Source organism: Hyperolius riggenbachi, chromosome 9 (genome assembly GCF_040937935.1).
Source record: "Hyperolius riggenbachi isolate aHypRig1 chromosome 9, aHypRig1.pri, whole genome shotgun sequence".
In the NCBI taxonomy this organism is placed as follows: domain Eukaryota; kingdom Metazoa; phylum Chordata; class Amphibia; order Anura; family Hyperoliidae; genus Hyperolius; species Hyperolius riggenbachi.
In genome coordinates, this window is record NC_090654.1 from 284830009 (window position 1) to 284855937 (window position 25929).

At 47.2% G+C, this 25929-nt stretch overlaps 1 protein-coding gene across 1 annotated transcript; it reads right to left on the bottom strand.

The window, feature by feature from the left end:
• Nucleotides 1-1812: 1812 nt before the first annotated feature.
• LOC137532163 (uncharacterized) lies at nucleotides 1813-25929 on the bottom strand. The gene is made up of 6 exons (XM_068252377.1): nucleotides 25888-25929; nucleotides 17764-17825; nucleotides 11385-11435; nucleotides 11173-11247; nucleotides 2792-3310; nucleotides 1813-1873 (listed from the first exon to the last, which is right to left on the bottom strand). Exons 2-6 carry the CDS (start codon nucleotides 17809-17811, stop codon nucleotides 1868-1870), a joined length of 699 nt encoding a protein of 232 aa, XP_068108478.1. The 5' UTR covers nucleotides 17812-17825; nucleotides 25888-25929; the 3' UTR covers nucleotides 1813-1867.

Below are 25929 nucleotides of genomic sequence, written 5' to 3' on the forward strand. Positions count from 1 at the left end.
CTGTCAGCCAGCCTCAGCATACAGCGGAATGCTAGTGTGACACAGCCTGTTTATGCCCCAAATACACAGTCCTGGCAATGTTATAGGCCAGTATGGCAAAACTACAAATCCCATCATGACTGCCTCCCCGAGTTATGCTTAGAGCTATCCTATCAGTATTGCAATGCCTCATGGGACTTGTAGTTCCACCACAGCTGGAGTGCCAAGGTTAGCCATTACTGTTATAGGCCGTCAGCGGCCAGGGAGAGGAGCAGGATGCATGCCAACTACACTACAGAAAACAGGTATTTTGAGAAGCAATTCAGGGCCGTGCAGAACTCACATAACTAGCACTTCCCATCAAATTTTCCATCTTAGCCTTTACACACTCTATAGCTTACATAGGCTGGGCCTCACAGAAGGCATCCCTGTAGGCTGGGCCTCACAGAAGGCATCCCTGTAGGCTGGGCCTCACAGAAGGCATCCCTGTAGGCCGGGCCTCACGGAAGGCATCCCTGTAGGCCGGGCCTCACGGAAGCCATCCCTGTAGGCCGGGCCTCACGGAAGCCATCCCTGTAGGCCGGGCCTCACGGAAGCCATCCCTGTAGGCCGGGCCTCACGGAAGCCATCCCTGTAGGCCGGGCCTCACGGAAGCCATCCCTGTAGGCCGGGCCTCACGGAAGCCATCCCTGTAGGCCGGGCCTCACGGAAGCCATCCCTGTAGGCCGGGCCTCACGGAAGCCATCCCTGTAGGCCGGGCCTCACGGAAGCCATCCCTGTAGGCCGGGCCTCACGGAAGCCATCCCTGTAGGCCGGGCCTCACGGAAGCCATCCCTGTAGGCCGGGCCTCACGGAAGCCATCCCTGTAGGCCGGGCCTCACGGAAGCCATCCCTGTAGGCCGGGCCTCACGGAAGCCATCCCTGTAGGCCGGGCCTCACGGAAGCCATCCCTGTAGGCCGGGCCTCACGGAAGCCATCCCTGTAGGCCGGGCCTCACGGAAGCCATCCCTGTAGGCCGGGCCTCACGGAAGCCATCCCTGTAGGCCGGGCCTCACGGAAGCCATCCCTGTAGGCCGGGCCTCACGGAAGCCATCCCTGTAGGCCGGGCCTCACGGAAGCCATCCCTGTAGGCCGGGCCTCACGGAAGCCATCCCTGTAAGGCCGGGCCTCACGGAAGCCATCCCTGTAGGCTGGGCCTCACAGAAGCCATCCCTGTAGGCTGGGCCTCACAGAAGCCATCCCTGTAGGCTGGGCCTCACAGAAGCCATCCCTGTAGGCTGGGCCTCACAGAAGCCATCCCTGTAGGCTGGGCCTCACAGAAGCCATCCCTGTAGGCTGGGCCTCACAGAAGCCATCCCTGTAGGCTGGGCCTCACAGAAGCCATCCCTGTAGGCTGGGCCTCACAGAAGCCATCCCTGTAGGCTGGGCCTCACAGAAGCCATCCCTGTAGGCTGGGCCTCACAGAAGCCATCCCTGTAGGCTGGGCCTCACAGAAGCCATCCCTGTAGGCTGGGCCTCACAGAAGCCATCCCTGTAGGCTGGGCCTCACAGAAGCCATCCCTGTAGGCTGGGCCTCACAGAAGCCATCCCTGTAGGCTGGGCCTCACAGAAGCCATCCCTGTAGGCTGGGCCTCACAGAAGCCATCCCTGTAGGCTGGGCCTCACAGAAGCCATCCCTGTAGGCTGGGCCTCACAGAAGCCATCCCTGTAGGCTGGGCCTCACAGAAGCCATCCCTGTAAGCTAGGCCTCACAGAAGCCATCCCTGTAAGCTAGGCCTCACAAGTCAACAAATCCTCTGAATACAATTAACAATTTATTACAATACAAATGAATGAGGCAGACATGAAAAGAACCTGCGGAGGACACATCTGCTGACCCGACTCATCTTCAACTCTGTGGAGAACAAAGACTTCAGTTACTAAACAGAAAAAAAAGAAAAGACCTGGAACAAAAACAGAAAGAAAAGAAGAGCAGCAAGAGACAAATTAACTTTCGGTGTAGTATCACCTGGACGTAGTACTACCATCTTTCCCCGAAAATAAGACAGTGTCTTATATAAATTTTTGCTCTAAAAGTTGTGCTAGGGCTTATTTTCAGGGATGTCTTATATTTCTATCAGGAAGTGTCTCTCGGTAGAACATTTCCTGTTCCTTTGTACTGTGCTTTTCCTGGATTTAAAGGTATGCTACTGTACTGATCAGGCACCTGCCCTGTCTTCCCTGCACACAGCTGGTAAGCTTGCTGTATGCTGGGATGACAGGACCGGTACCCAATCGGCACTGCACCGCTGTGTCCCCGCTTGCTGGCTTCTTTTTCCTCCTCTAACTTCGACTAGGGCTTATATTCGGGGTAGGGCTTAGATTTCAAGCATGCTCAAAATTCCAGCTAGGGCTTATTTTCAGGGTAGGTCTTATTTTCAGGGAAAGGAGGGTAGTAACTGCAACAATTATATAGAACATTGGTGAAATTTTTTTGATCATCGCTTCTCAACTACTACCAATAGATTGACTTTCAACCGTCTGCTGTTGTCCATTTGTCTAACGAGCAGAGAGAATTATGGCAAACGGTGACCAAGAGGATGATGGATCTTTTTATGACCCTCCAGTAGGCAAATTTTGTAGGCAAATTTAGGCAGCTCGAAAATGAACCAATCAAATCCCGCTAAGGTAAAACTTGATTGGTCCATTTTGAAACTGCAGAAATTAGCATAACCCATCTTGAAATTATCTGCATCTCATTGACCATCCCTACCCTCCAGTATTACACTTCTAGCCCCTACATCTTCAATCGAGGAAAGCAGGTTATACGCACCGTTTGTTCCGCCACACGAGCCTTCTTCCGCCTCAGCTTCTCATTATCCATTTTAAATCCAAATTTTCGCTTTATCATTGAAATCTCACACATGCTGAAGTCACTGTTCTCCTCGGAGGTCAGGCTGCTGGGCAGTATGGAGGAAGTAGATTTTGAGGTTCCTTGATCTACTCCAAACAGGACAAAGTGACCTGACTGAAGACTTGCCGTCTCAGCTGCCACATCAGAGTTTATGGAGGGAGTAGAAGTTGCCCTCACAGATGTCTGCCAGCATCTCAGATCTTCCACGGGAGACTCTACGGTGGTTGGAGATCGCAGAAAGACCTCATCAGTCTGATATAAATTAAGGCTGCAGTCATCACAGCTGGTCTGCTGGTTCTGCACAGAATCCAAACTGCACTCCATACTGATAGGGCCATCCTTCATGCTGGAGAGATCTTCACTTGGAAATATGTTCTGTGTGCTGCTATCGGACAGTGCTGAGGTCTCCTCAGAGTCACCATCGTATGGGTCCAGGTACTGCACCAACAAAAAGGATACAAGTCACAACAAGGAGGAGGACAAGCACAGGTCAGGACAAGTTGGACGAGCGTAAGAGGCACAGGTCAGGAGAAGGGGGAGGAGTGTGGGAGGCAAAGGTTAGGCAAAGGGAGAGGAGTGTGGGAGACAAAGGTTAGGCAAAGGGAGAGGAGTGTGGGAGACACGGGTAGGGAGAATGTGCAAGGAGTGTACAAGACACAGGTCAGGAGAAGGGGAAGGATTGTACAAGGCACAGGTCAGGAGAAAGGGAAGGGGTGTACAAAGCATAGGTCAGGAGGAGGTGGAGGATTGTGCATGGCACGGACTGGGAGAAAGTTGACAAGGCACAGGAGAAGGTGGCCGAGTGGAAGATGCACAAAGTCATGAGAAGGGGGTGGAGTGTACAATGCACAGTATGAGTCATGGGTCAGGAGAAGAGGAAGGAGTGTACAAGACACAGGTCAGGAAATGGTGAAGTGTGTGAAGCACAGGTCAGAAGTAGGGTGAGGAGTGTACAAGGCAAAGGTCAAGCAAAGAAGGAGGAGTTTAGGAGGCACAGGTAGGGAGCAGGAGCAAGGAGTATACAAGACACAGGTTAGGAGAAGGTGAAGGAGTGTACAAGGTACAGGTCAGGAGAAAGGGAGGAGTGTATGAGGTACAGGTTGGAAGAAAGCAGGCAAAGCACAGGTCAGGAGAGGGATGAGGAGTGTTAGAGAAAATGAAAATTTCTACAAGTAAAACTTTTTACAAGCAATAAATACACAAATCTGAAAAAAGCCGTTCATGTGAACGATGGAGGGAGGAGAGGACAAGAAGAAGAACGAGGTGTGAACGATGGAGGGAGGAGAGGACAAAAAGAACAAGGTGTGAGGGATGGAGGCAGAGGAGGATGAGATAGAATGAGGTGTGCAGGATGGAGATAAAGGAGGATGTGAACAAGGCGTGAAGGATGGAGGCAGAGGAAGATGAGAAGAACTAGGTGTGAAGGGTGGAAGGAGAGGATGAGAAGATGAACAAGATGTGAAGGATGTAGGCAGAGGAGGATGAGAAGAATTAGGTGTGAAGGATGGAGGGAGGGGAGGACAAGAAGACGAACAAGGTGTGAAGGATGGAGGGAGAGGAGGATGAGAAGAACGAGGTGTGAACGATGGAGGGAGGAGAGGACAAAAAGAACAAGATGTGAAGGATGGAGGGAGAGGAGGATGGGAAGAACTAGGTGTGAAGGATGGAGGGAGGAGAGGACAAAAAGAACAAGATGTGAAGGATGGAGGGAGAGGAGGATGAGAGAGAATGGAGGTGTGCAGGATGGAGATAAAGGAGGATGTGAAGAACAAGGCGAAGGATGAAGGGACAGGAAGACGAGAAGAACAAAGCGTGAAGGATGGAGGGGGAGGACGACCAAAAGACACGCAGTAATGGCTGTATAAGGTGCTCCGAGTGTTGAGCTATGATGGAGGTGTAAGGCACAGAGAGGGACTGAGTTACAGGTTACAATAAGCAATAAGGTAAACTTAGGAAGGTACAGAGTGAGCTAATAAGTAGAAGATCCAATGCCGACATCCTCACCCTAGAATCACTATTTAATAATTTATTTGATTAGTCCATTTCCAAGTAGCATACAGATCCCTAAACTTCTAAAATGAAAATTGCAGATTTACTTGAAGCCAGTTTTCAATCATATTACTATAACCCCGCCCATCCTTTAAAGTGGTAAGAAACTCAGCATTTGCACTAAAAGATTTACAGCCTTAAGTCTACTACCACACAAATAAAATGGAGCAGAACAGCATTCAAACATTTAAACACAGCACTTTCTTCTTCAGTGGAAAGCTACTGGCTGCATCCTAAGAAGTGATATAAGTATCTGGTTTACATTCCTTTGTCAGAGATACATATAGTAAACATTAGCAAACTGCCAAAACTGAGCTGTACCGAGTTGAGAAGAAGAAAAAGCTGAGAAATGATCCCTAGATAGATTTTAAATTATACAAATACAGCAGCTATGCAATGAAATACAATGGCAGCTTTCAGAGCAGATAAACTGTACTTTGGGAATTTGTAAACAGACAATGTTACTTGTGCACCAAAGCCAATATAGTAACTATGGATAATAACAAGTAGGAAACCACATGTTAGCTTACCTGCTAACGGTATTTTTAGTCACTCCAGGACAGGTACACTTTGAGATTTAGCTCCTCCCAGAAACAGGAAACATCCCAGAGCCTCCCTATAAATTAAAAATGGAACCGGAGGTCAGGCAGTATAATGACAAGTAACAGGAACCAACCTTAACCTTATGTTTATACATTCTATATAAAACACAACCATTCCATTACAAAATCGAGAATATACAGATTTTAATAAATCATATGTATATTATCTATATTATTATCCCATTGAAAGGGTGGGTACCCCTACCTGTCCTGGAGTGACTAAAAATACCGTTAGCAGGTAAGCTAACATGTGGTTTTTCCAGTACACTCCAGGACAGGTACACTTTGAGATGATAAACAAGAAAATACGTTTACACACCTTAGGGTGGGTTTACTGCCTCCAGGACAGTTCTCCCAAAGCTTTGATCCCTTGCAGATAGCCGGTCAAGCTTGTAATGTTTCATAAAGGTGTTAAGACTCTTCCATGTTGCAGCTTTACAGATGTCCAAAGGCGATATTCCCTGCCTATAGGCCCATGTCGTAGCAGCTGCCCTTGTAGAGTGAGCTTTTAAGTCTAAAGGTGGGTCTTTCCCTGCGGCTCTATAAGCTTCTCTTATACAATCTTTGATCCATCTAGCTATCGTTGTGGCTGAAGCTTTAGCTCCTTTATGTTTACCTGAAAAGTTTACAAACAAAGATTCCGTCTTCCTAAAATCTTTCACTTTGTCCAGGTATGCTGATAGGTTTTCTTCAACATCCAGTCTATGCCATCTTACTTCTTCCTCCGTCTTAGGATTTGTATAGAATGATGGCAGTATAATCTCCTGTGTTCTATGGTAAATATCACTTACTTTAGGAAGAAACTCCTGACTTGTTCTTAACACTACCCTGTCATCATGAAAGGAACAAAACGGCTGTCTGCAGGATAACGCTTGTAGCTCACTAACTCTTCTTGCAGAGGTAATGGCTACCAAAAACACGGTTTTTAACGTAGCAATACGCAAGGAATCTTTCTCCGTAAAAAAATCAGATGAAAGAGACTGTAAAACAAAAAGGTAAATCCCATCTGGGAAAATTTTTTACCAAAATTGGTTTACTCCTTTCAATTGACTTAATAAACCGTATGACGAGCGGATCCGTCGCTAACTTTTTATCAAAAAAAACTGATAGGGCTGCAATTTGGACTTTTATCGTGCTCAAAGCCAGCCCCTTATCCACGCCTTCCTGTAAAAATTCTAGAATGGAAGCGATTTCCGTGGATCTGAATTTAGACGTTTGTAACCATAAATTATATGTCTTCCAGTATTTCTGGTAAATTAACCTAGTATTACGTTTCCTGCTGTTTAGCAGTGTTGTAATCACTCTTGCAGACAGCCCTTTGGTTCTGAGAACTGCTTCCTCAGTAGCCACGCTGTTAGTTTCCATGTAGTTGCCTGCTGGACAGGCTGTCCCTGACAGAGAATCATATCCTTCGCTACTGGCAGTCTCCATGGAGGACCCACCGAGAGAGCCAGCAGCAAGGGGTACCATGACCTTCTGGGCCAATCCGGAGCAATTAACATCATTGTTCCGGTTGACCTTAATTTCTGTAACACTAGGGCCATCAGATTCAGAGGTGGGAATGCATACATTAATGGATTGTTCCAGTCCTGCGACAGAGCATCTATTCCTACTGGATTGTCCAACACATTCAGAGAGAAAAACAGACTGCATTTCTTGTTCATCCTGTTCGCAAATAAATCCACGTGAGGACGACCCCACCTGATCACTAACTGATCGAAAATTCTGTCGTTTAGGCTCCATTCCGTATTGGAGACTTGTTGTCTGCTTAACTGGTCGGCTAGACCATTCAACGACCCCTTCAAATGTACTGCCGTTAGGGATAGAACGTTCTTTTCTGCAATTTTCAGAATTTCTAACGCCAGCTGCAACAGTTTTTTGGACTTTGTTCCCCCTTGACGGTTGATGTAGGCCACCACCGTGGAATTGTCCGTCCGTACCTGAACGTGAATGGTGTGTAACATATGCATCATGCTGACGATTGCCATCTTTACTGCATACAACTCTCTGAAATTGGAAGAATCTTTGGCTACTGATTGATCCCAAATGCCCTGTGTCTGAAACGAGTCCACATGTGCCCCCCAACCCACTGCACTTGCATCTGTGGTTAGGATCTTTTGTATCGGAAATCTCCATAATTTCCCCATCTCTAGATTGCTCACTGTCAACCACCATTGAAGATCTATTTTTACTTCGTCCTCTACTCTTATTAACTGGTCTAACGAATTTGGATCTTTGTTCCAGTTGTCTAACAGCCATGCCTGCAGACTTCTGACGTGCATCATTGCCCATTGCACTGCCGGCGCAGATGACGTGAGAAGGCCTAGCAACCTCATGATCTGTCTCAAGGATATCACCTGAAGCGTCATGAATTGATTTATCTCATTTACAATCTTTAGAATCTTTTCTTTTGGCAGATATAATTTTTGGTCTATCGAATTTATGACAAACCCGAGAAACTGGATCTCCTGAGTGGGCTGTAGCTGTGATTTTTCTTTGCTGACTAACCAGCCCGCTAACTGAAGTTCCTTCAACGCTATTTCTCTGTGCACTATCAAACTTTGTCTTGATTTTGCAATAATTAATAGGTCGTCTAAATAGGGGACTATTAGTACCCCCTTTTTGTGCATTGCTGCGACTACTTCTGCCATGACCTTTGTAAAGATCCTTGGAGCAGAAGTAATCCCAAACGGGAGGCAACGGAACTGTAGATGTTGTGTTTCGCTTCCCGTTTGGACCGCGAACCTCAGAAACCTTTGAGATTCTAGTTGTATCGGAATGTGCCAGTATGCATCTTTTAAATCTATGCTGAGCATGAATCCTCCCGGAATTAAAAGATTCCTGATCGAATGAATTGACTCCATACGAAATCTTTCGTATTTTATGAAAGGATTGATCGGTTTTAAATTCAGAATCAACCTGAATTTTCCCGACGGTTTTGGAACAAGAAAGATCTTTGAATAAAAACCCTTCCTCCTTTGATCCACTGGCACTACCGATACAACCTTCCTCTCCAACATGTCCTGTATTATTGCGTTTATGGCCTCCTGATGGACCGAGGATATCAAATTCTTGGTTATCACAAATCTTGATGGTGGGGTCTTTTGAAATACTATGTGATAACCGTTTTTTATCGTATTGAAAATAAATGGGCTGTCTGACATTTCTCTCCAATGTGTTAGGAAGTAGCCCAATCTTCCTCCCACCGGAATTATGTCACTGTTGGGTTGCAGGATTCCTAACTGCCGGGTCCTGCCTCTTCTGACCCTTCGAAAAAGGCCAGTCTCTTTTTTTGGTTTGAAATCTTGTTTTAAAATTCTTAAAGTTTTGTGGGTCTTTACGAAAAGGACGCTTCCCTTGAACCTGTGATATTTTCTTGGGAAACGACTTTTTCCTATCAGCTGTACGTTCCAGAATTTGCTCTAGCTCCGGCCCGAACAGCGTATCCCCCACTACCGGCATTGCTACCACCCTATTCTTTGATGACATACTACCCTGCCAGGTTTTTAGCCATAAATGACGTCTAGCCACACTGAGAATACCCGCAGCTCTAGCCGTAATTCTTACTGACTCTGATATTGCGTCGGTAATGTAAGATACTGCTTTGTCCATCACCGTCATAGAGTTCAGCAATTGATCTTTAGGGGTATCAGCAACTATATTCTCCCGCAACTGGGACATCCACAGACCCAGTACTCTGATAACACAAGTAATTGCCGTTGCTGGCCTGAAATTTGTACAAATCGCAGGCCACAATTTTTTAAGCGCAAATTCAATCTTTTTGTCAGATTGGTCTTTTAAGTGACCCAAGTCCTCAAAGGCCAATTCGTCCTCTCTGTCCACCTGCGAAAAAGCTGCATCTAGCTTAGGTGACTTATCCCAATTTTTACAATCGTCCTCGGCAAAGGGAAACCGCCTTTTAAAACCCCTAGACATAAAAAGTTTCCTATCAGGAGTTTTCCACTGACTGCTAATCATGTTTTTTTGTGGATTGATGTATTGGAAATACCAAATCCTCCATGGACTCCATTCCCTCATATAGCTTATCATGAACGGATAATTCAGTGGGTTTTGACTTTTTAATTTGTAATTACTCATATATTGCTTCCAATAACATCTGTTTCTGATGCTGGAAATTTAAATCGAGATGGCTTCTCCTGACTATTGCCATCCTGTGAAATATCAGACTCCGCCGAAGAATCGTAAACACTTAATGGTTCATTTTCTTCATCTGATTCCACCACACGATTAGACTTTCTAGATGCTTTTTTATGCACGTGTTCTATCCCTGATTGTTCCTGCACTTGTGCCTGACTCTGTGGTTGTGATTGACCTTGTGGCTGTGCTTGTGCCTGGGACTGTACTTGAGACTGCAGCTGCACTTGAGGTTGTGCTTGGGTTTTAGGCAGTGTCTGTATCTGCAACTGCTGGACCCCCTCAGGCTGTTGAGATACTGTCGGCACTGATAATGAAGCCTTAAAGTCTTTTAAAGTATCTTTCAATTCTTTCCTAAAAGAGTTTATTAATTCTTTAGTAGAACCTCCATCCTCTTTTACTGCTTTAGATAAACAATGCTGGCATAGAAATTTCTTCCAGTTAGTATCTAATTTTTTACTACATGCAGGGCACTGCTTGTGACTGGGCCTAGGCACTGTATCGCCTGGGTTAGTCTGAAACACAAAGAAAAAACAAACCCATATAAGATAGAATATATAATGTTCCCTAACAGTGAAAAAAACTTTTGCCCCTATCCTGTTATCCACCAGATAAGTTACAACATTGCTGGCAACCCATTACAGGATATCAGTCAAATATGCAAACAACCAATGCCCACAGTGCATAAACCGCATATTCAAAAGTTTTGCCTCCAAGCCGACTGTTATCTACAAACAATTGCAATTCCTACTGCACCGTAGATCGAGACGAGGGTCACCACCGCCAGCAAAACACAGCCCCAGCCCCGCATCCCAGCACCCCACCGCTCTCACCTTCGGCGGTTCCTGTGTCTCCTCCATTGCCACTAGGAGAATGAGGTGCTGGGACGCTGGCAGGCCGCTCCTCTTCAGTCAGCACGCATGCGGTGACGTCATCTGCCCCGGAAACTGACTCCGGGACCCGGAAGTGCTCTCCATGCGGCCTCTGCCCGCACAATCCGGCGTCCACCGCCCGGCTGAAAGCCTCCTGCCACACTGCGTCCTCGGAGCGGCCCTCCCGCAAGCTCTCTCTCTCTCCACCAGGACAACCAGAGTCTGCTGCAGGGACCTGGGTAAGCTGAATGGGTAATTTTTATAACCCAGCCTCCCAGACAAACTTTGCGTGCACCACTCGCCCCTAGCCCCCCAGGCTCTCCGGGACAGCTGTACACTTAGGGAAGCATGTTCCTGGAACAGGAAACATCCTATACTGCCTGACCTCCGGTTCCATTTTTAATTTATAGGGAGGCTCTGGGATGTTTCCTGTTTCTGGGAGGAGCTAAATCTCAAAGTGTACCTGTCCTGGAGTGTACTGGAAAAAACACATTTTTATTGAATGTTATGTCAGAGTTTTAGGTTTCTACGTGTCTCGATGTCACAATGTGGCCACACACAGCAGTCTGCCCACCCCTTGGAGAGAACCATCAGGACTGCAGGGGTGGAATGCGAGGATTACCTGTAGTCTGAGTAACTCCGCTTTCTTGGAGGCGATCTGTGTCGTCACCGGGAGGGACAAATGGCTGCCAACATTCTAGAGATATAAAAAAAAACACAACAGCAGCTTATAAACCGTGGATCAGTAAAGCACCCGCCCCCTCTGTAAGAGCCTTTGGTATAATCCATAAATTATCTATAGCTGGATAGGAGACGCTGTTTAGGCTGTGATACCTCAATAGTCTCTGACTCAGAGTCTGTGCTGGATTCCACTCTGCATTTCCTCTGCAACACAAGAGAAAGAGGCGTGTCTTACCAACAGCCAGAAGTCACACATACAAAAGCACGGCAAAAATTCAACAATAAACAATTAGCCGGAAACGATCGATTCCACTAAGGAGACGGGAACACATCGCCAATCAATACACCGTTTCTTCGGCTTTGGGGTTGACCGAGAGCTGAATAAGATTGTAGTGCACTGAGATGTAAAGATCTAGAATAAAAGCTTAAAGGGGTTCTGTGGGGGGAACCTGTGGATAAAAACCGCCACTTACCTGGGGCTTCTATCAGCCCCCTGTAGCAGTAATGTCCCACGCCGTCCTCCTCTGATCACCCGTTCCCCTCCGCCGGCACCGGGCAATTATTCGTCTATCATAGCCGAATAATGCGTGCTGCCGTTCGCGTCATCGGAAGCTTACTGCGCACAGTACAAAGGTTTCTTGTACTGCGCCTGCGCAGTAAGCTTCTGATGACGCGGGTGGGAACAAGCAGGCCGCGGCCATGCAGCCATAGTTGGACGACGTGCCGCGCTAGACCTGGGCAGGCGGCGGGGGAACGGCGTATTGGAGGAGGACGGCGTGGGACATTACTGCTACAGGGGGCTGATAGAAGCCCCAGGTAAGTGGCGGTTTTTATCCACAGGAAGCCCCTAATCCCTTTAAAGGACGCCTGTAGTGAGAGGGGTATGGAGTCAGCCATATTTATTTCCTTTTAAAGAGGAACTGTCTCAAAAATCTAAAAATTTAACACACAAATAAGAAGTATATTTCTCCCAGAGTAAAATGATCATAAATTACTTTTCTCCTATGTTGCTGTCACTTACAGTAAGTAGTAGAAAAGTGATGGAACCGACAGATTTTGGACTAGCCCATCTTCTCATAGGGGGGTTCTCAGGGTTTTCTTTATTTTTAAAAGCACTTAGTAAATGGCAGTTGCTCCGTCCAACAGCCAAAATAGTGTACAGCGAGCAGGGAGGCTGTTCAGAATCTTTGTATACATCTTTTTCAGGGAATGTCTTTACAAAGAATAAAGGCCAAGCTGAGAATCCCCCATGAATAGATGAACTAGCCCAAACCCTGTCGGTAATGTCAGATTTCTAATACTTACTGTAAGTGGCAGCTACATAGGAGAAAAGTCATTCATGGCTCATTTTATTCTGTAATAAATGTACTTATTTGTATGCGTTTTAAATTTTAAGATTTTCGCGACAGTTCCTCTAAACAATTCAAGTTTCCTGGCAGCCCTGCTGATCCTCTGCCTCTAATACTTTTAGCCATAGCCCCTGAACAAGCATGCAGAAAATCAGGTACTCTGATTCAGCTGACTCAAGTTTTACTGGATTAGCCATATACTTGTTCCAGGGTTTTGACTCAGACACTTCTTATGCCAGAAGAACAGGGCTGCCAGGCAACAGGTATAAAAGGAAATAAATATGGTAGCCTCCATGTCTCTCTCACCTCGGGTTCCCTTTAAGATCGCAACTTCCTGGAACCATCTCTGAAGATCTGCAGCGGGCAGAGCTGAATGGAGGAAATCTCTCTGAAATGCTGAACTTTACTTGTCCTCCTCCGACCCGGGACCCCCACATAGGTGCAAGAAAAGGTGCATCAACCACGCCTAAAACCCAAAAAGGTTTACAAACAGGCACACAGGCCATGTAACCAGGATGTTTAAAGAGGAAATGTATTGAAAACAACAATTCATAAAATTGCTTTTTTTTTTTTTTTTCACAATATTCATTTATAGATTGTTTAGTCAGTGTTTGCCCATTAAAAAATGTTTCATCTCCCTGATTTACATTCTGACATTTATCACAAGTACCGACATTTTTAGTCCCGCCAGATGAATCCTGTGGAATGTTCATTACTGAGCGTTCTATGCACAGAGGGAGATACTGCTTGCTTGGCGCCTCTTGGATTTACAAGCCCTACTCCATAGAGCCAAATTAATCCGTGCCATGCTCTGATGAGGATCAAACAATCCGAAACAGTCTGTATGCATGTTGGATTATTATGGCTCTGTACACATTAACAAGCTGACACATCATTGCATTCCAGCGGTTCTGGAGGTGTGTTTAGCTTCTAAGGGTACAATGGTTAATTTGCATATATTCAGCAGTGGTGCACTGGGAGACATCTCGAGCTCACTCCAACCTGAATTAATCGCAAATTCTTTCTGTTTTAGGAAAGCAAACTTGTTTCTCTTGGCAGTTGGAAACAGACGTTATTTCCCAGAATGCAATGAGGTTCACAGACAGGAAACTGTCAGGACCATGGTTATGACATCACACTATGGGAGGGGTTTCACAACAATATCTCTAGGTATGAATATTATCCACTACTCCACCTCGTCTCCCCCTATTCCTTTAGATTGTAAACTCGCAAGGGCAGAGCTCTCTCAAGCTTTTGTGCCTTGGAATTAGTTATACATTTTATTCATCATGTTACTTTTGTCACTGTTACTATTCTGTACTTTGTACCGATTATGTATTTTGTACCAATTCTGCTAATTTGTATATTAGGTGTACACCATTGTCTGTATTATTGTGTACTCCATGTTTGTTTCTTATTTTGTACAGCGCCACGGAATAAGTTGGTGCTTTTATATATCAATATTATAAAAATAATAATAATACTAATACTACTACAGCGCCCCCTGATGATCCGTTTGTGAAAAGGAAAAGATTTCTCCTCGGAAACAGTTTCCACTGTTGCGTTGGTGATGTGCGTTTTTTTGAGCGGTAAAAAAAAAATGCACAAATGAGCCAACGAATTCGCCTGGGGAGAGGAATGCATGCGAATCGCACACAATGTATTTAATAGAGAAATCGCATGCGTTTTTTGCCGCAAATTCGCATAGGTACCGATGTAAATTCACACAGGCAGTGACATGGTTAAAATCGCATATCACCTCACCTATGCGAATTCGCGGCAAAAAACGCACGGGGAATAAAATCCGCATGCTATTTCATCAGCGGTGGAATCCAGGCGATTCCGCACCGCAACAGTGGAAACGAGCCCTAAAAGGTCTTCATGCATTTATTATTGCGGTACTTATCCGTTAGCCGGGCGCATCCAGCAGGTGGCGCTAATTACTATTCCCCCTCCCGGCCGACATGGATAATAGGGAAAGATGTAACTCTGGTGGAGTTTTGTCGCCACCTGCTGGATGCGCCCGGCTAACGGATAAGTACCATTATTGCATAGGTGAAGTAATGAAATATAAATATCAAATAAAATATATATTCTAAATGAACAATAATGATTGGGCTGGCTGGTGGAGGATGCAGCCATAACCGCTTCAAATTTTGGATCAATTTTTTTTCCTTTTACTGGAGTTTTTCGGGTTTCCCATTTATAGGGAACCTGAATTGAGAGGGGTATGGATATTCCCCTTTAAACAATACCAGTTGCTCGGCAGTCCTGCTGATCTCTTTGGCTGCAGTAGTGGCTGAATCACACACCTGAAACAAGCATGCAGCTAATCCAGTCTGACTTCAGTCAGAGCACCTGATCTGCATGCTTGTTCAGGGGCTGTGGCTAAAAGTATTAGAGGCACAGGATCAGCGGGAGAGTCCGGCAACTGGTATTATTTTGAGGCTGCATTTCCACTTGTGCTGTGCGAATCGCCGCGGTAAAAATTCGGTAAAAATTTGCATGCTGATGCGAATTTCGCATGCGGTTCTATGCGAAATTTCATGCAAATTTACATGAAAATTCGCATGGGTGACGATGTATGCGAATTTAACCATGGTAGGGCTGGTGTGCTTTTCCATTGTTTCTATGAGAATTCGCAGGAAAATTCGCATACCTAAACCTCATGCGAATTTCCTATTAAATACATTGTATGTGATTCGCATAGCGATATGCGGTATGCGAATTCTGATGGCTCTGCCATGCGAATTTTTTCTGCACAGAAAAACGCAAAGGAATCCTGACAAGTGGAAACAGTCCCATTCACTTGTATTGCTATGCGAATTTGCATGCGAAAAACGCATGCAAATTCGCGATAGTGGAAATGGGCCCTAAAAGGAAAAATCCATATCCTTCTCAGTTTAGGTTCCCTTTAACCACCCTGGCGTTCTATTAAGATCGCCAGGGAGGCTGCGGGAGGGTTTTTTTTTTAATAAAAAAAAAAACGATTTCATGCAGCCAACTGAAAGTTGGCTGCATGAAAGCCCACTAGAGGGCGCTCCGGAGGCGATCTTCTGATCGCCTCCGGCGGCCAGAAATAACACGGAAGGCAGCAAATGAGCGGCCTTCCGTGTTTCGCTTACCTCGTCGCCATGGCGACGAGCGGAGTGACGTCATGGACGTCAGCCGACGTCCTGACGTCAGCCGCCTCCATTCCAGCCCTTAGCGCTGGCCGGAACTTTTTGTTCCGGCTACGCTGGGCTCAGGCGGCTGGGGGGACCCTCTTTCGCCGCTGCATGCGGCGGATCGCCGCACTGCAGCGGCGATCAGGCAGCACACGCGGCTGGCAAAGTGCCGGCTGCGTGTGCTGCTTTTTATTTGAGCCAAATCGGCCCAGCAGGGCCTGAGCGGCAGGCTCCGGCGGTACTGGACGAGCTGAGCTCGTCCAGACCGCTCAGCTGGTTAAGGCAGCTTTTGTTTCCAGCTGAAGCAAAGCAATTCCCGATCCATTTCCCAGAAATAATCTCCTGAGACTGACACATCCATACCATAAACCAGCGGTTCCTAACCAGAGTGCCGCGACACATTCTTGTGTTGGCGGCAGCACCGAGCATGTGTCACCGCATTCCCCTGTTTTGCCTCCTCCTCGCTTATCTGACCTGCTCTGTCCTCCACTCAGTCTATTACAGCAGGGCTACAAGAAAATGTCGCCGACGGTCGCATTTGCGGACATCGACGGCCATTTTTTGTAGCCCTGCACTAACTACTATGAGCGGAGGTCAGCGATGCACGCATGCTGTGCTGTATACAGGCAGAGAAAATCAGCGAGGAGGGAGGCAGAGTGGGAACCCTCAGAGCAGAGGAAGAGAAGCAGCGAAGGGGCGGCTATGGAGTGGTGAGTGAAAGGGGACCTGAACTCAGAACTTCCTCTCTGCTCTTAAAGATTCACAACAGCAGAATACCCTTTAACCTTCCTAGTGGTAAGCCCGAGCTCAGCTCGGGCTATGCCGCGCAGGAGGATTTCTCAGGCCCGATTTGCACATTTTTTTTTATTACACGCAGCTAGCACTTTGCTAGCTGCGTGTACTCCCCAATCGCCGCCGCTCCGATTTGCCTCCCCCCCCCCCCCCCGACCCCATGCGCAGCCTGGCCAATCAGTGGCAGGCAGCGCTGAGGGGTGGATCGGGACTCCCTTTGACATCACGACGTCGATGACGTCATCCCGCCCATCGCCATGGCAATGGGGGAAGCCCTAATGGAAATCCCGTTCAGAACGGGATTTCCTGATGGGCCTGATCGCCGGAGGGGATTGGAGGGGGTGGGGGGACGGCTGTCATGTAGCTAGCGCTAGGCTAGTTACAGGAATTAAATTTAAAAAAAGTGCTGCGCTGCCCCCTGGCGGTTTTAATTGACATATACAAAGGGTGTGGCTTCCTCTGACAGACATTTTGAGAGCATCTCTGCACTGTCCAGCAGCATGCTATCCAGCAGAATATTTTTTGTCCCTGTATCCTCCTTTCCCCTGCATTGTGTAACAGCAGCATTGTGTCCCTGCTTGTGCTAGCAGCAGCATATTGGCCTCAATTCACTAAGATCATGCTAGAGATAATAAGGCAAGAGAAAACTTACCTCCACACGTGAGAGAGTTATCTTACCTCTTCATTCCTTAAGTTACCTCCTCTGTAGTTAATTTACCTCCTCTGTAGTTATTTTCACATGCAGCTAATGAACAGCCTGTCTTTAACTCTGGAGTTATTTTAAGGATTGGAGAGTTAATTTAAAGACAGAAGAGTTAACTTTAGGCTTGCCTGAGGTTAAATGTTTCCTGAATACTACATGCCTTATCACTATGGTAACAACTCTAGAAGAGTTATTAAAGACAGGAGATAAGCTTAGTGAATTGAGGCCAATTGTCTCTGAGCCCCCATTGTGTCAGCAGCATAATCATATAATCAACTACCCACCCCCCAAGGTCACTGTTGCTGCAGCCCTGCACAGCTCTAGGCCTCATTTTTAAGTTTATTCTGAAAAATGCAGTTTATTGATTTCATGATTATTATGCTTATTTTTCTAACATACGAGACGCGTCACGTATATCTGAATGTTTGGCGTGATGTGACACGACCTGGAAAAGGTTGAAAACCACGGTCATAAACCTACAGACTATAAAAGAGCTACTTCACCTCCATAGGAATCCTTACCATGCATTTCTGGGCCAGACACTCATCAGAACTTTTATCCCATTCCATCAGCACATCGGCACCTGAGCAGGGGGAGGATGAAACGGTCAGTTTCCAAATCACATCTCCATTTTTGTCAACCATAAATAAATGGGTACTTGAGTAATTAGTGAGCTGACTGCAAATTCAGACTGCAGAGCTCCGACCCTTTGACCCCTCATCTCTGTCCAACACTACCCCCCCCCCCCCCACCTCTGCCCAACACTAACCTCTCTTCTGTCTAACACTAACACACCCCTCCCAACACTAACCTCCCCCTCCTAACACTAACCTCTCCTCTGTCTAACACTAAACCTCCCCAACGCTAACCTTTCTTGTCTAACACTAATCCCTCTCCCCCCCCCCCCTCCCCACCTCTCTTCTAACACTAACCTCCTACCCAACACTAACCTCTCCTCTGTCTAACACTACCGCCCCCACCTCCGCCCAACAACACTAACCTCTCCTCTGTCTAACACTAATCCCCACCCCCCGCCCAACACGAACCTTTCTTCTGTCTAACACTAACACCCCCCTCCCAACACTAACCTCCCCTCTGTCTAACACTAACCTCCCCTCTGTCTAACACTAAACCTCCCTTGTCTAACACTAATCCCTCTCTCCCCCCCCCCTCCCCACCTCACTTCTAACACTAACCTCCTACCCAACACTAACCTCTGTCTAACACTACCCCCCCCCCCCCGCCCAACAACACTAACCTTCCACCCAACACTAACCTTTCCTGCCTAACACTAATTCCCCCCCCCCCCCACCCAACAATAACCTCTTCTCTGTATAACACTAACCACCCTCCTCCCCCCTAATACTAGCCTTCCACCCAACACTGATCTCTCCTCTGTTTAGCGCTAACCCTACCCCCCCCCCCCCCCTTCCCAATACTAACATCTCTTCTGTCTAACTCTAACTCCCACCCCACCTTGGCCCAACACTAGACCCCACCCCCCTTCAATTAGCTATTCGTGACAAATCTGCAGTCGATGGGCTAATATGCAAGTACCATTCATGTTCTGCAGCACTTGGTGGGAGTAATAATAAAGCTTGGTTACAAAGCTCAGAAAGCCACGCCCTAAAGAGAGGGAAACTTCTGGGTCGCCCAGAGGCTTCCCACGCCGTCCTCAATTGCTGCCAGGGAGCCTCTGAAGCATCGGGGCCACAATGCACCTGCGAGAGCACAGCCACGCCCACGCTGTAACATAGAGCCAATCACCACGTGCAGTACGGCCACACTGGTGCCTGAAGAGGCGCATGGCTCCAATGTTTCTACCAACAAGTCCTTGTCGGGTATCTTCAGGTGGTCTGTGCTCGGCAACGGGAGCCCAGAGGACGGTTTGAGACGTCTCTATAGAATCCAGAGCTGTCCATCTACTTTTGGCGCTTTTTTTGATGCCTGAGGTACACTTTAAAGCATGCCTAAAGTGAAATAAATGATTCAAGTTAAAAGGATACCCCACCCGAGGCAAAGCTACCCGATGTCAGCACAGGTACAGTATGTTCACGCTGGATCCACATACAGTACCTCTGTACGCTGTCTGTCCCTCTCCATGTACCCCACCCCTCACTTAACTACTTTGGCCTTTTGGACGTATAATATACATCCAAAAGGCCACATGTGCACTCCCGCGGCCGATCGCGTGCGTGCATGCACACTCCCGTCCCGCGGTTCGTTAGCCAGGGAATCAATGAATCGGGACAGGGTGCCCGATCACTGATCCCTTTGCCCGGCAGAAAAAGTGACGGCTTCTATCGAAAGCCTCGCTCTTTCTGCCTCCTACGTCCCTCTAAGCGTACATGTTACGCTTAGAGTGACGTAATGTAAATAAACTCATCATTGCCATCTTGTTTACAAATAGTAAAACTACCTCTACATTAAAAAAAAAGAAAAAACATGTATTTACATTAATTACTATTTACATTCCACCCTCCCCCCCAAAAAAACACACAAATAAAAACAGGATGCAGGAGGGGAAAAAAAGAGATTGAGGAGTAGACTACACAGGAGGCAAGTATGACTTGGGTACAGGGGCGTAACTAGGCCCCACCAGGCCCCCTTGCAGATTTTCAGAGCGGGCCCCCTCCCCCCCTGGGGCCCGCTCGGGGCCGTTTTTTGGGGGCTGGCAGCATGAGGGGAAAGCCTTGCTCACAGTCGGCGGGGAGAGGGGAAGTTCCCCCCTCTCACTCACCTCGGGGCTCTCCCCTCTGCGCTCCCCTCCAGCTAGTTAGTGTGTGGGCAAAGGCCAGTGGGCAGCGGCGGCGGGATACATACCTTCTTCCGTGCGTTCCATCGCCGCCTTCTCGCTCTAGCGGCTGACGTCACTTCCGGAAGCGGAAGTGACGTCAGCCGCTAGAGGGAGAAGTCTCCGATGGAACGCACGGAAGAAGGTATGTATCTGCCCGCCGCTCGCTGCCCACTGGCCTTTGCCCACACACTAACTAGCTGGAGGGGAGCGCAGAGGGGAGAGCCCCGAGGTGAGTGAGAGGGGGGAACTTCCCCTCTCCCCACCGACTGTGGGCAAGGCTTTCCCCTCATGCTGCCACCCCTCCAGCCCCCAAAAAACGGCCCCGAGCGGGCCCCCCCGCGGGTGCAGGCGCTGCAGGGCCTATTGCTACGCCACTGCTTGTGTATGCTTATTTTGACTTTTAATTTTCAGTTCAGGTTTTGTTTTAATTATGGAGGCATGCATTATTTTAAAACTATAATGACCGAAAACCGAGAAATTATGATTTTTTTTTCTTATTCTTCCTGTTAAAATGCATTTACAGTAAAGTAGCTCTTAGCTAAATGTACCACCCAAAGAAAGCCTAATGGGTGGCGGAGAAAACAAGATATAAGGCCTGGAACCCACTGAAATCAGCAAACGCAACCGATAGCGTTTTGTCTGAGCGGTTTGCAAGCGGATTCATGCGCGTTTTTGGTCGTGTTTTGCAACATTGTATTTTTTTGGCCAGCGGATGCGTAGCGTTTTGCGTTTTTATCCTGATTGGTCCTGTGAATTATTTTTCATTTTGTTACAGTGTGCTGAACCGCAAAACGCTAGCAAAACCGCTCAGTTTAGGTTTTGCTGAGCGTTTCCGCTAGCGTTTCAATACTTTACATTGAAGCGCTAACGCTCCCAAAATGCTGCACGTCCTGCGTTTGCGTTTCTGAGAAACGCAAACGCTCCTGTGGAAGTTGCCCCATCCATTAACATTAGCCCAGCGTTTTGGCAAACTGCTAGCGTATCGCAGTGCTGCCAAAACGCTGCCAAAAGCGCTCCTGTGGGTTCCAGCCCTTAATCAGTTCATTGTGATAAGTAGTGATAAAGTTATAGGCGAATGAATGGGAGGTGAAAATTGCTTGGATGCATAAAGTGAAAACGACTGAGGGCTGAAGTGGTTAAAGAAACTGAAGCCACTATAAAAATCAGTTTTTACCTTTTATTTAGTTTAAGAGTCATAGCCAGACCTAAAACTCTGCTATCCCACGGCAGAACGAGGATTCTTTCACCCCCAAATCCCCCGTGCTAAGTGCAGGGAGCGCTTCCTGCTTGAGGCAGAGCTTAGGGCTGCAGCTCTGCCTCTTGTCGCATCAATCCCCGCTGATCGCCGCCTCTCCCCGCCCCTCTCAGTCTTCTTTCACTGAGAGGGGCGGGGAGAGGCGGAGATCAAGGTGGATTGACGCGAATGGAGGCAGAGCTGCAGCCCTAAGCTCTGCCTCCCCCGGGCAGCAAAATCCACAGCCAGGAAAGTCATGGATTTTTTATCTAGGATCTGAGGGTGATAAAACTCTCATTCTGCTGCGGCATAGCGGTGTTTTAGGTCTGGCAATGACCCTTAAACGAAATAAAAGGTAAAAACTGATTTTTATAGTGGCTTCAGAGTCTCTTTACAGGGAGTGTGTGGAGTGGAATGAGGAGGGAATGGGAGGGTGATAGAGGTGGACATTGCAAGAAGCCCGCCTTTTCCTGTCTGAAAATTTGACGTTAGGCAAAAGTCATTTTTTTTTTCATTGAATGATAACGGAGCAGTAAGTTAGGCTTGAATGCACTAAATCGGATTGCGCCGCTCACTTAATGTGTTGCCCCTGGCGGGCGTTGTTGCGCTGGGCATTTGTTTTGTGTTATGCTACACCAGCCCAAAAATAAACCTGAGATGAGAGAGATATGGAGGCTACCATATTCATTTCCTGTTAATCAATACCAGCTGCCTGGCAGCCCTGCTGATCTATTTGGCTGCAGTAGTGTCTGAATAACACCAGAAACAAGCATGCAGCTAATCTTGTCAGATAGGACAATGTCAGAAACACCTGATATGCTGCATGTTGGTTCAGGGTCTATGGCTTAAAGTATTAGAGGCCGAAGATCAGCAGAACAGCCAGGTAACTGGTATTGCTTAAAGCAGAACTGAACTCAGAACTTCCTCTCTGCTCTAAAAGATATCAGCATAATAACCTTTAGGCTACTTTCACACCAAGACGTTGCGTTTTAGGGGACGTTGTGGTCGCATAACGTGCCCCTAACGCAATGCATGGTGGTGTTGAAGTTGGACGTCTGATTGAGCTGCGTTATGCAGCTCTCAAAGCAGCCGCTCCAGGTTAGTGATGGGAAGTCCGGATCTTTTTAAGGATTCGGATCATTTGAATCGGATCATTGAAAAGATCCGGATCTTTGAACCGCATCTTTTTCCTAGGGAAGCAGACTGGAGGTGAAATGACTAGCAGGACAGGACTTTCCCTGCACTGTACATTCTGTATGTTCTGTTAACCGAATCTTTCATTGTGATGATCCGACTCACAAAAAAGATCCGGATCAAATGAACGATTAGTTCATGATCCTGACAACACTACAGTCCTACCAGTCTCTGCAGTGCAGTGAATATTAGCCATGTGGCTGGTGGTGGTGGTGGTGGTGGAGGAGAAGGAGGAGGAACCTCCTCCTCAAACATTACTGGGCATGTGCAAGCAGTCTAACGCTGCTTAGCCCAGTATAATGTACAGCATGCAGCACTGTTTAAATGTGCTGCGTTACTATGTAACACAACGTGTGCACTGTGAACAGCACATTGATTTTACAGTGCTGTGAGTTAGGCTGCGTTACTGGCTGCTGTAACGTGGGACTTTAACGTCCCAATGTGAAACCAGCCTTAAAGAAAAACATTTCTTTGTTACAGCTGATACAAATTCTGAAATAATTCTGCACTGCGTATACCTCCTGCTTTCATGGAAGCGGACATATTGTTAACACCATGTGCTTTCAAAAGAGCTTGTCTGCCATGGCAGTCAGCTGACACGGTGGGGAGATCAAATTACGGTACAACTTGTGATTAGACACATAAGGGGAAATTAGGCTAAACTCTCTAAATACATACAGGGTGTTTTTCTCCGTTTTCCTTCTGTCCTGTGCAAGAGGTCAGGGCCACTTTAACCGCTTCACCACTGAGGGGTTTTACCCCTTTAGCACCAGAGCAATTTTCACCTTTCAGCTCTCCTTACGTTCATTCGCCTATAACTTTATCATTACTTATCACAATGAAATGAACTATATCTTGTTTTTTCTGCCACCAATTAGGCTTTCTTTAGGTGGGACATTATGCCAAGAATTATTTTAGGTACTTATCCGTTAGCCGGGCGCATCCGGCAGGTGGCGCTAATTACTATTCCCCCTCCAGGCCGACATGGATAGTAGGGAAAGATGTAACTCTGGTGGAGTTTTGTCGCCACCTAGAGGATGCGCCCGGCTAACGGATAAGTACCTTATTTTATTCTAAATGTGTTTTAATGGGAAAATAGGACAGAATTTGGGGTAAAAAAAATCATTTTTCAGTTTTCGGCCATTATAGTTTTTAAATAATGCATGCTACCATAATTAAAATTTATATAATTTGCCCATTTGTCCCGGTTATTACACCATTCAAATTATGTGCCTATCGCAATGTTTGGCGCCAATATTTTATTTGGAAATAAAGGTGCATTTTTTCAGTTTTGTGTCCATCCCCAATTACAGGCCCATAATTTAAAAACTAAGTGTTATACCCTCTTGACATAAATATTTAATGTGTTCAGTCACTAAGGTAATTTATTTATTTTTACAAAAAAAAAATTGGTAACAATTGGGGAGTGTGGGAGGTAATGAGTTAATTTAAAATGCAAAAATATATGTATTTGTATATAAAAATGTGTTTGACTATTTTTTGTAAATGGTCCAGTAAGCGTAGCAAGTACGCTTACAGGAAGTGTAGTTTTGATGGGAAACTTTTTTTTTTTTCTCACGATCATGCATCCGATCTTTTCTGCGGACTTAGATCAAGAACAGGAACTGTGTTCCCGTTCATTTATCTACCAGCGAACGGGCAGCGGGGCGGGGAAATTAAGTTAAAAGGGGCGTAGATATACTGTACCCGGGCGGCGAAGTGGTTAAAAGGAAATAAATATGGCAGCCTCAATATCACTCTCACTTCAGGTCCTTAACCGAGATGTAAAACAAAAGTTTTGCTTCCCCCAGCCCCCTGCAGATGTCCTGTGCCCTCACAGTCAGTCACTGATCATCTGGTTCCCCGCAACAGCTCAGTTTCATTTTCGGCGACTGTTCAGTTGCCGGGCCAGTGCGCCTGCTCGGCCCTGGCCACATACGTACACAATCGCACTCCCACCACCATGGCTGCCCTGCGCAGACGCAGTACATGTACTATGACTATGCAGTATGTTTTATATGCTCTTGGCTGCAGGTATAGCATATGGGGGGATATGTGCTCCTGGCTGCAGGTATTGTCTCCAATCAAGTCAGCACCATCCAAAGATATATTCAAGCTCTTTTATTAATAAAAAGGTAGCATCAATCCCAGCTGGCAGCCTTATGCTACCTATTAATAAAAGAGCTTGAATATATCTTTCAGTGTTCTCCCCAGGCTCTTTTAGCCGGGTGCTCCACCCGGCTAGATTTGGTGACCACCCGGCTGTCATCGGCTCACCTCCTCACCTCCTCCTATGCTGTAAGCAGAGTTGCCCTGCATTTTCATCTCGACCCACCCGGCTACTTTTTCATGCCACCCGGCTACTTTTTCATGCCACCCGGCTGGAAAAAAATTCTGGGGAGAACACTGTCTTTGGATGGTGCTGACTTGATTGGAGACAAGACGTTGGAGTGTCGGAGTGTGCAGAGACACTGCAGGTCATAGCACATCAGTTTTCCCTCCGTGGGTGCTTGCTACACACTGTTTTTCCTGGCTGCAGGTATAGCATATGGGGGTCTCTATGTACTCCTGGCTGCAGGTATGGGGGGTCTCTATATGCTCCTGGCTGCAGGTATAGCATATGGGGGTCTATGTGTACTCCTGGCTGCAGGTATAGCATATGGGGGCCTCTATGTACTCCTGGCTCCAGGTATAGCATATGGGGGGTCTCTATGTACTCCTGGCTGCAGGTATAGCATATGGGGGCCTCTATGTACTCCTGGCTGCAGGTATAGCATATGGGGGGTCTCTATGTACTCCTGGCTGCAGGTATAGCATATGGGGGGCCTCTATGTACTCCTGGCTGCAGGTATAGCATATGGGGGGCCTCTATGTACTCCTGGCTGCAGGTATAGCATATGGGGGGCCTCTATGTACTCCTGGCTGCAGGTATAGCATATGGGGGGCCTCTATGTACTCCTGGCTGCAGGTATAGCATATGGGGGGTCTCTATGTACTCCTGGCTGCAGGTATAGCATATGGGGGGTCTCTATGTACTCCTGGCTGCAGGTATAGCATATGGGGGGTCTCTATGTACTCCTGGCTGCAGGTATAGCATATGGGGGGCCTCTATGTACTCCTGGCTGCAGGTATAGCATATGGGGGGGCTCTATGTACTCCTGGCTGCAGGTATAGGATATGGTGGTCTCTATGTACTCCTGGCTGCAGGTATAGCATATGGGGGTCTCTTATGTGCTCCTGGCTGCAGGTACCATGTATGGAGGTCTCTCTATATATCCCAGGCTGAAGATATGGAGGGCACAGGTACAGGGGGGTCTCTCTCTGTCTGATATATTGGGGGGGGGAGGAGGTCTGTGTCCTATAAGACTTTAGCATTTGCATTCACATAAGATGCACACTGACTCCCCCCAGCAGTGCTACCTTCCTCTGCTGCCCCTCCACCCCGGGCTGCGCGGTGTCTCC

What these genes read in the sequence shown, in the direction of transcription:
- LOC137532163 (XM_068252377.1), bottom strand. Translation starts at nt 17,811, where the DNA reads ATGGAATGGGATAAAAGTTCTGATGAGTGTCTGGCCCAGAAATGCATG. An exon ending in GTCTGGCCCAGAAATGCATG is followed by an intron (nt 11,436 to 17,763) that starts GTAAGGATTCCT and finishes CTTGTGTTGCAG; the next exon opens with AGGAAATGCAGAGTGGAATC. An exon ending in CGGAGTTACTCAGACTACAG is followed by an intron (nt 3,311 to 11,172) that starts GTAATCCTCGCA and finishes TTGTTGGTGCAG; the next exon opens with TACCTGGACCCATACGATGG.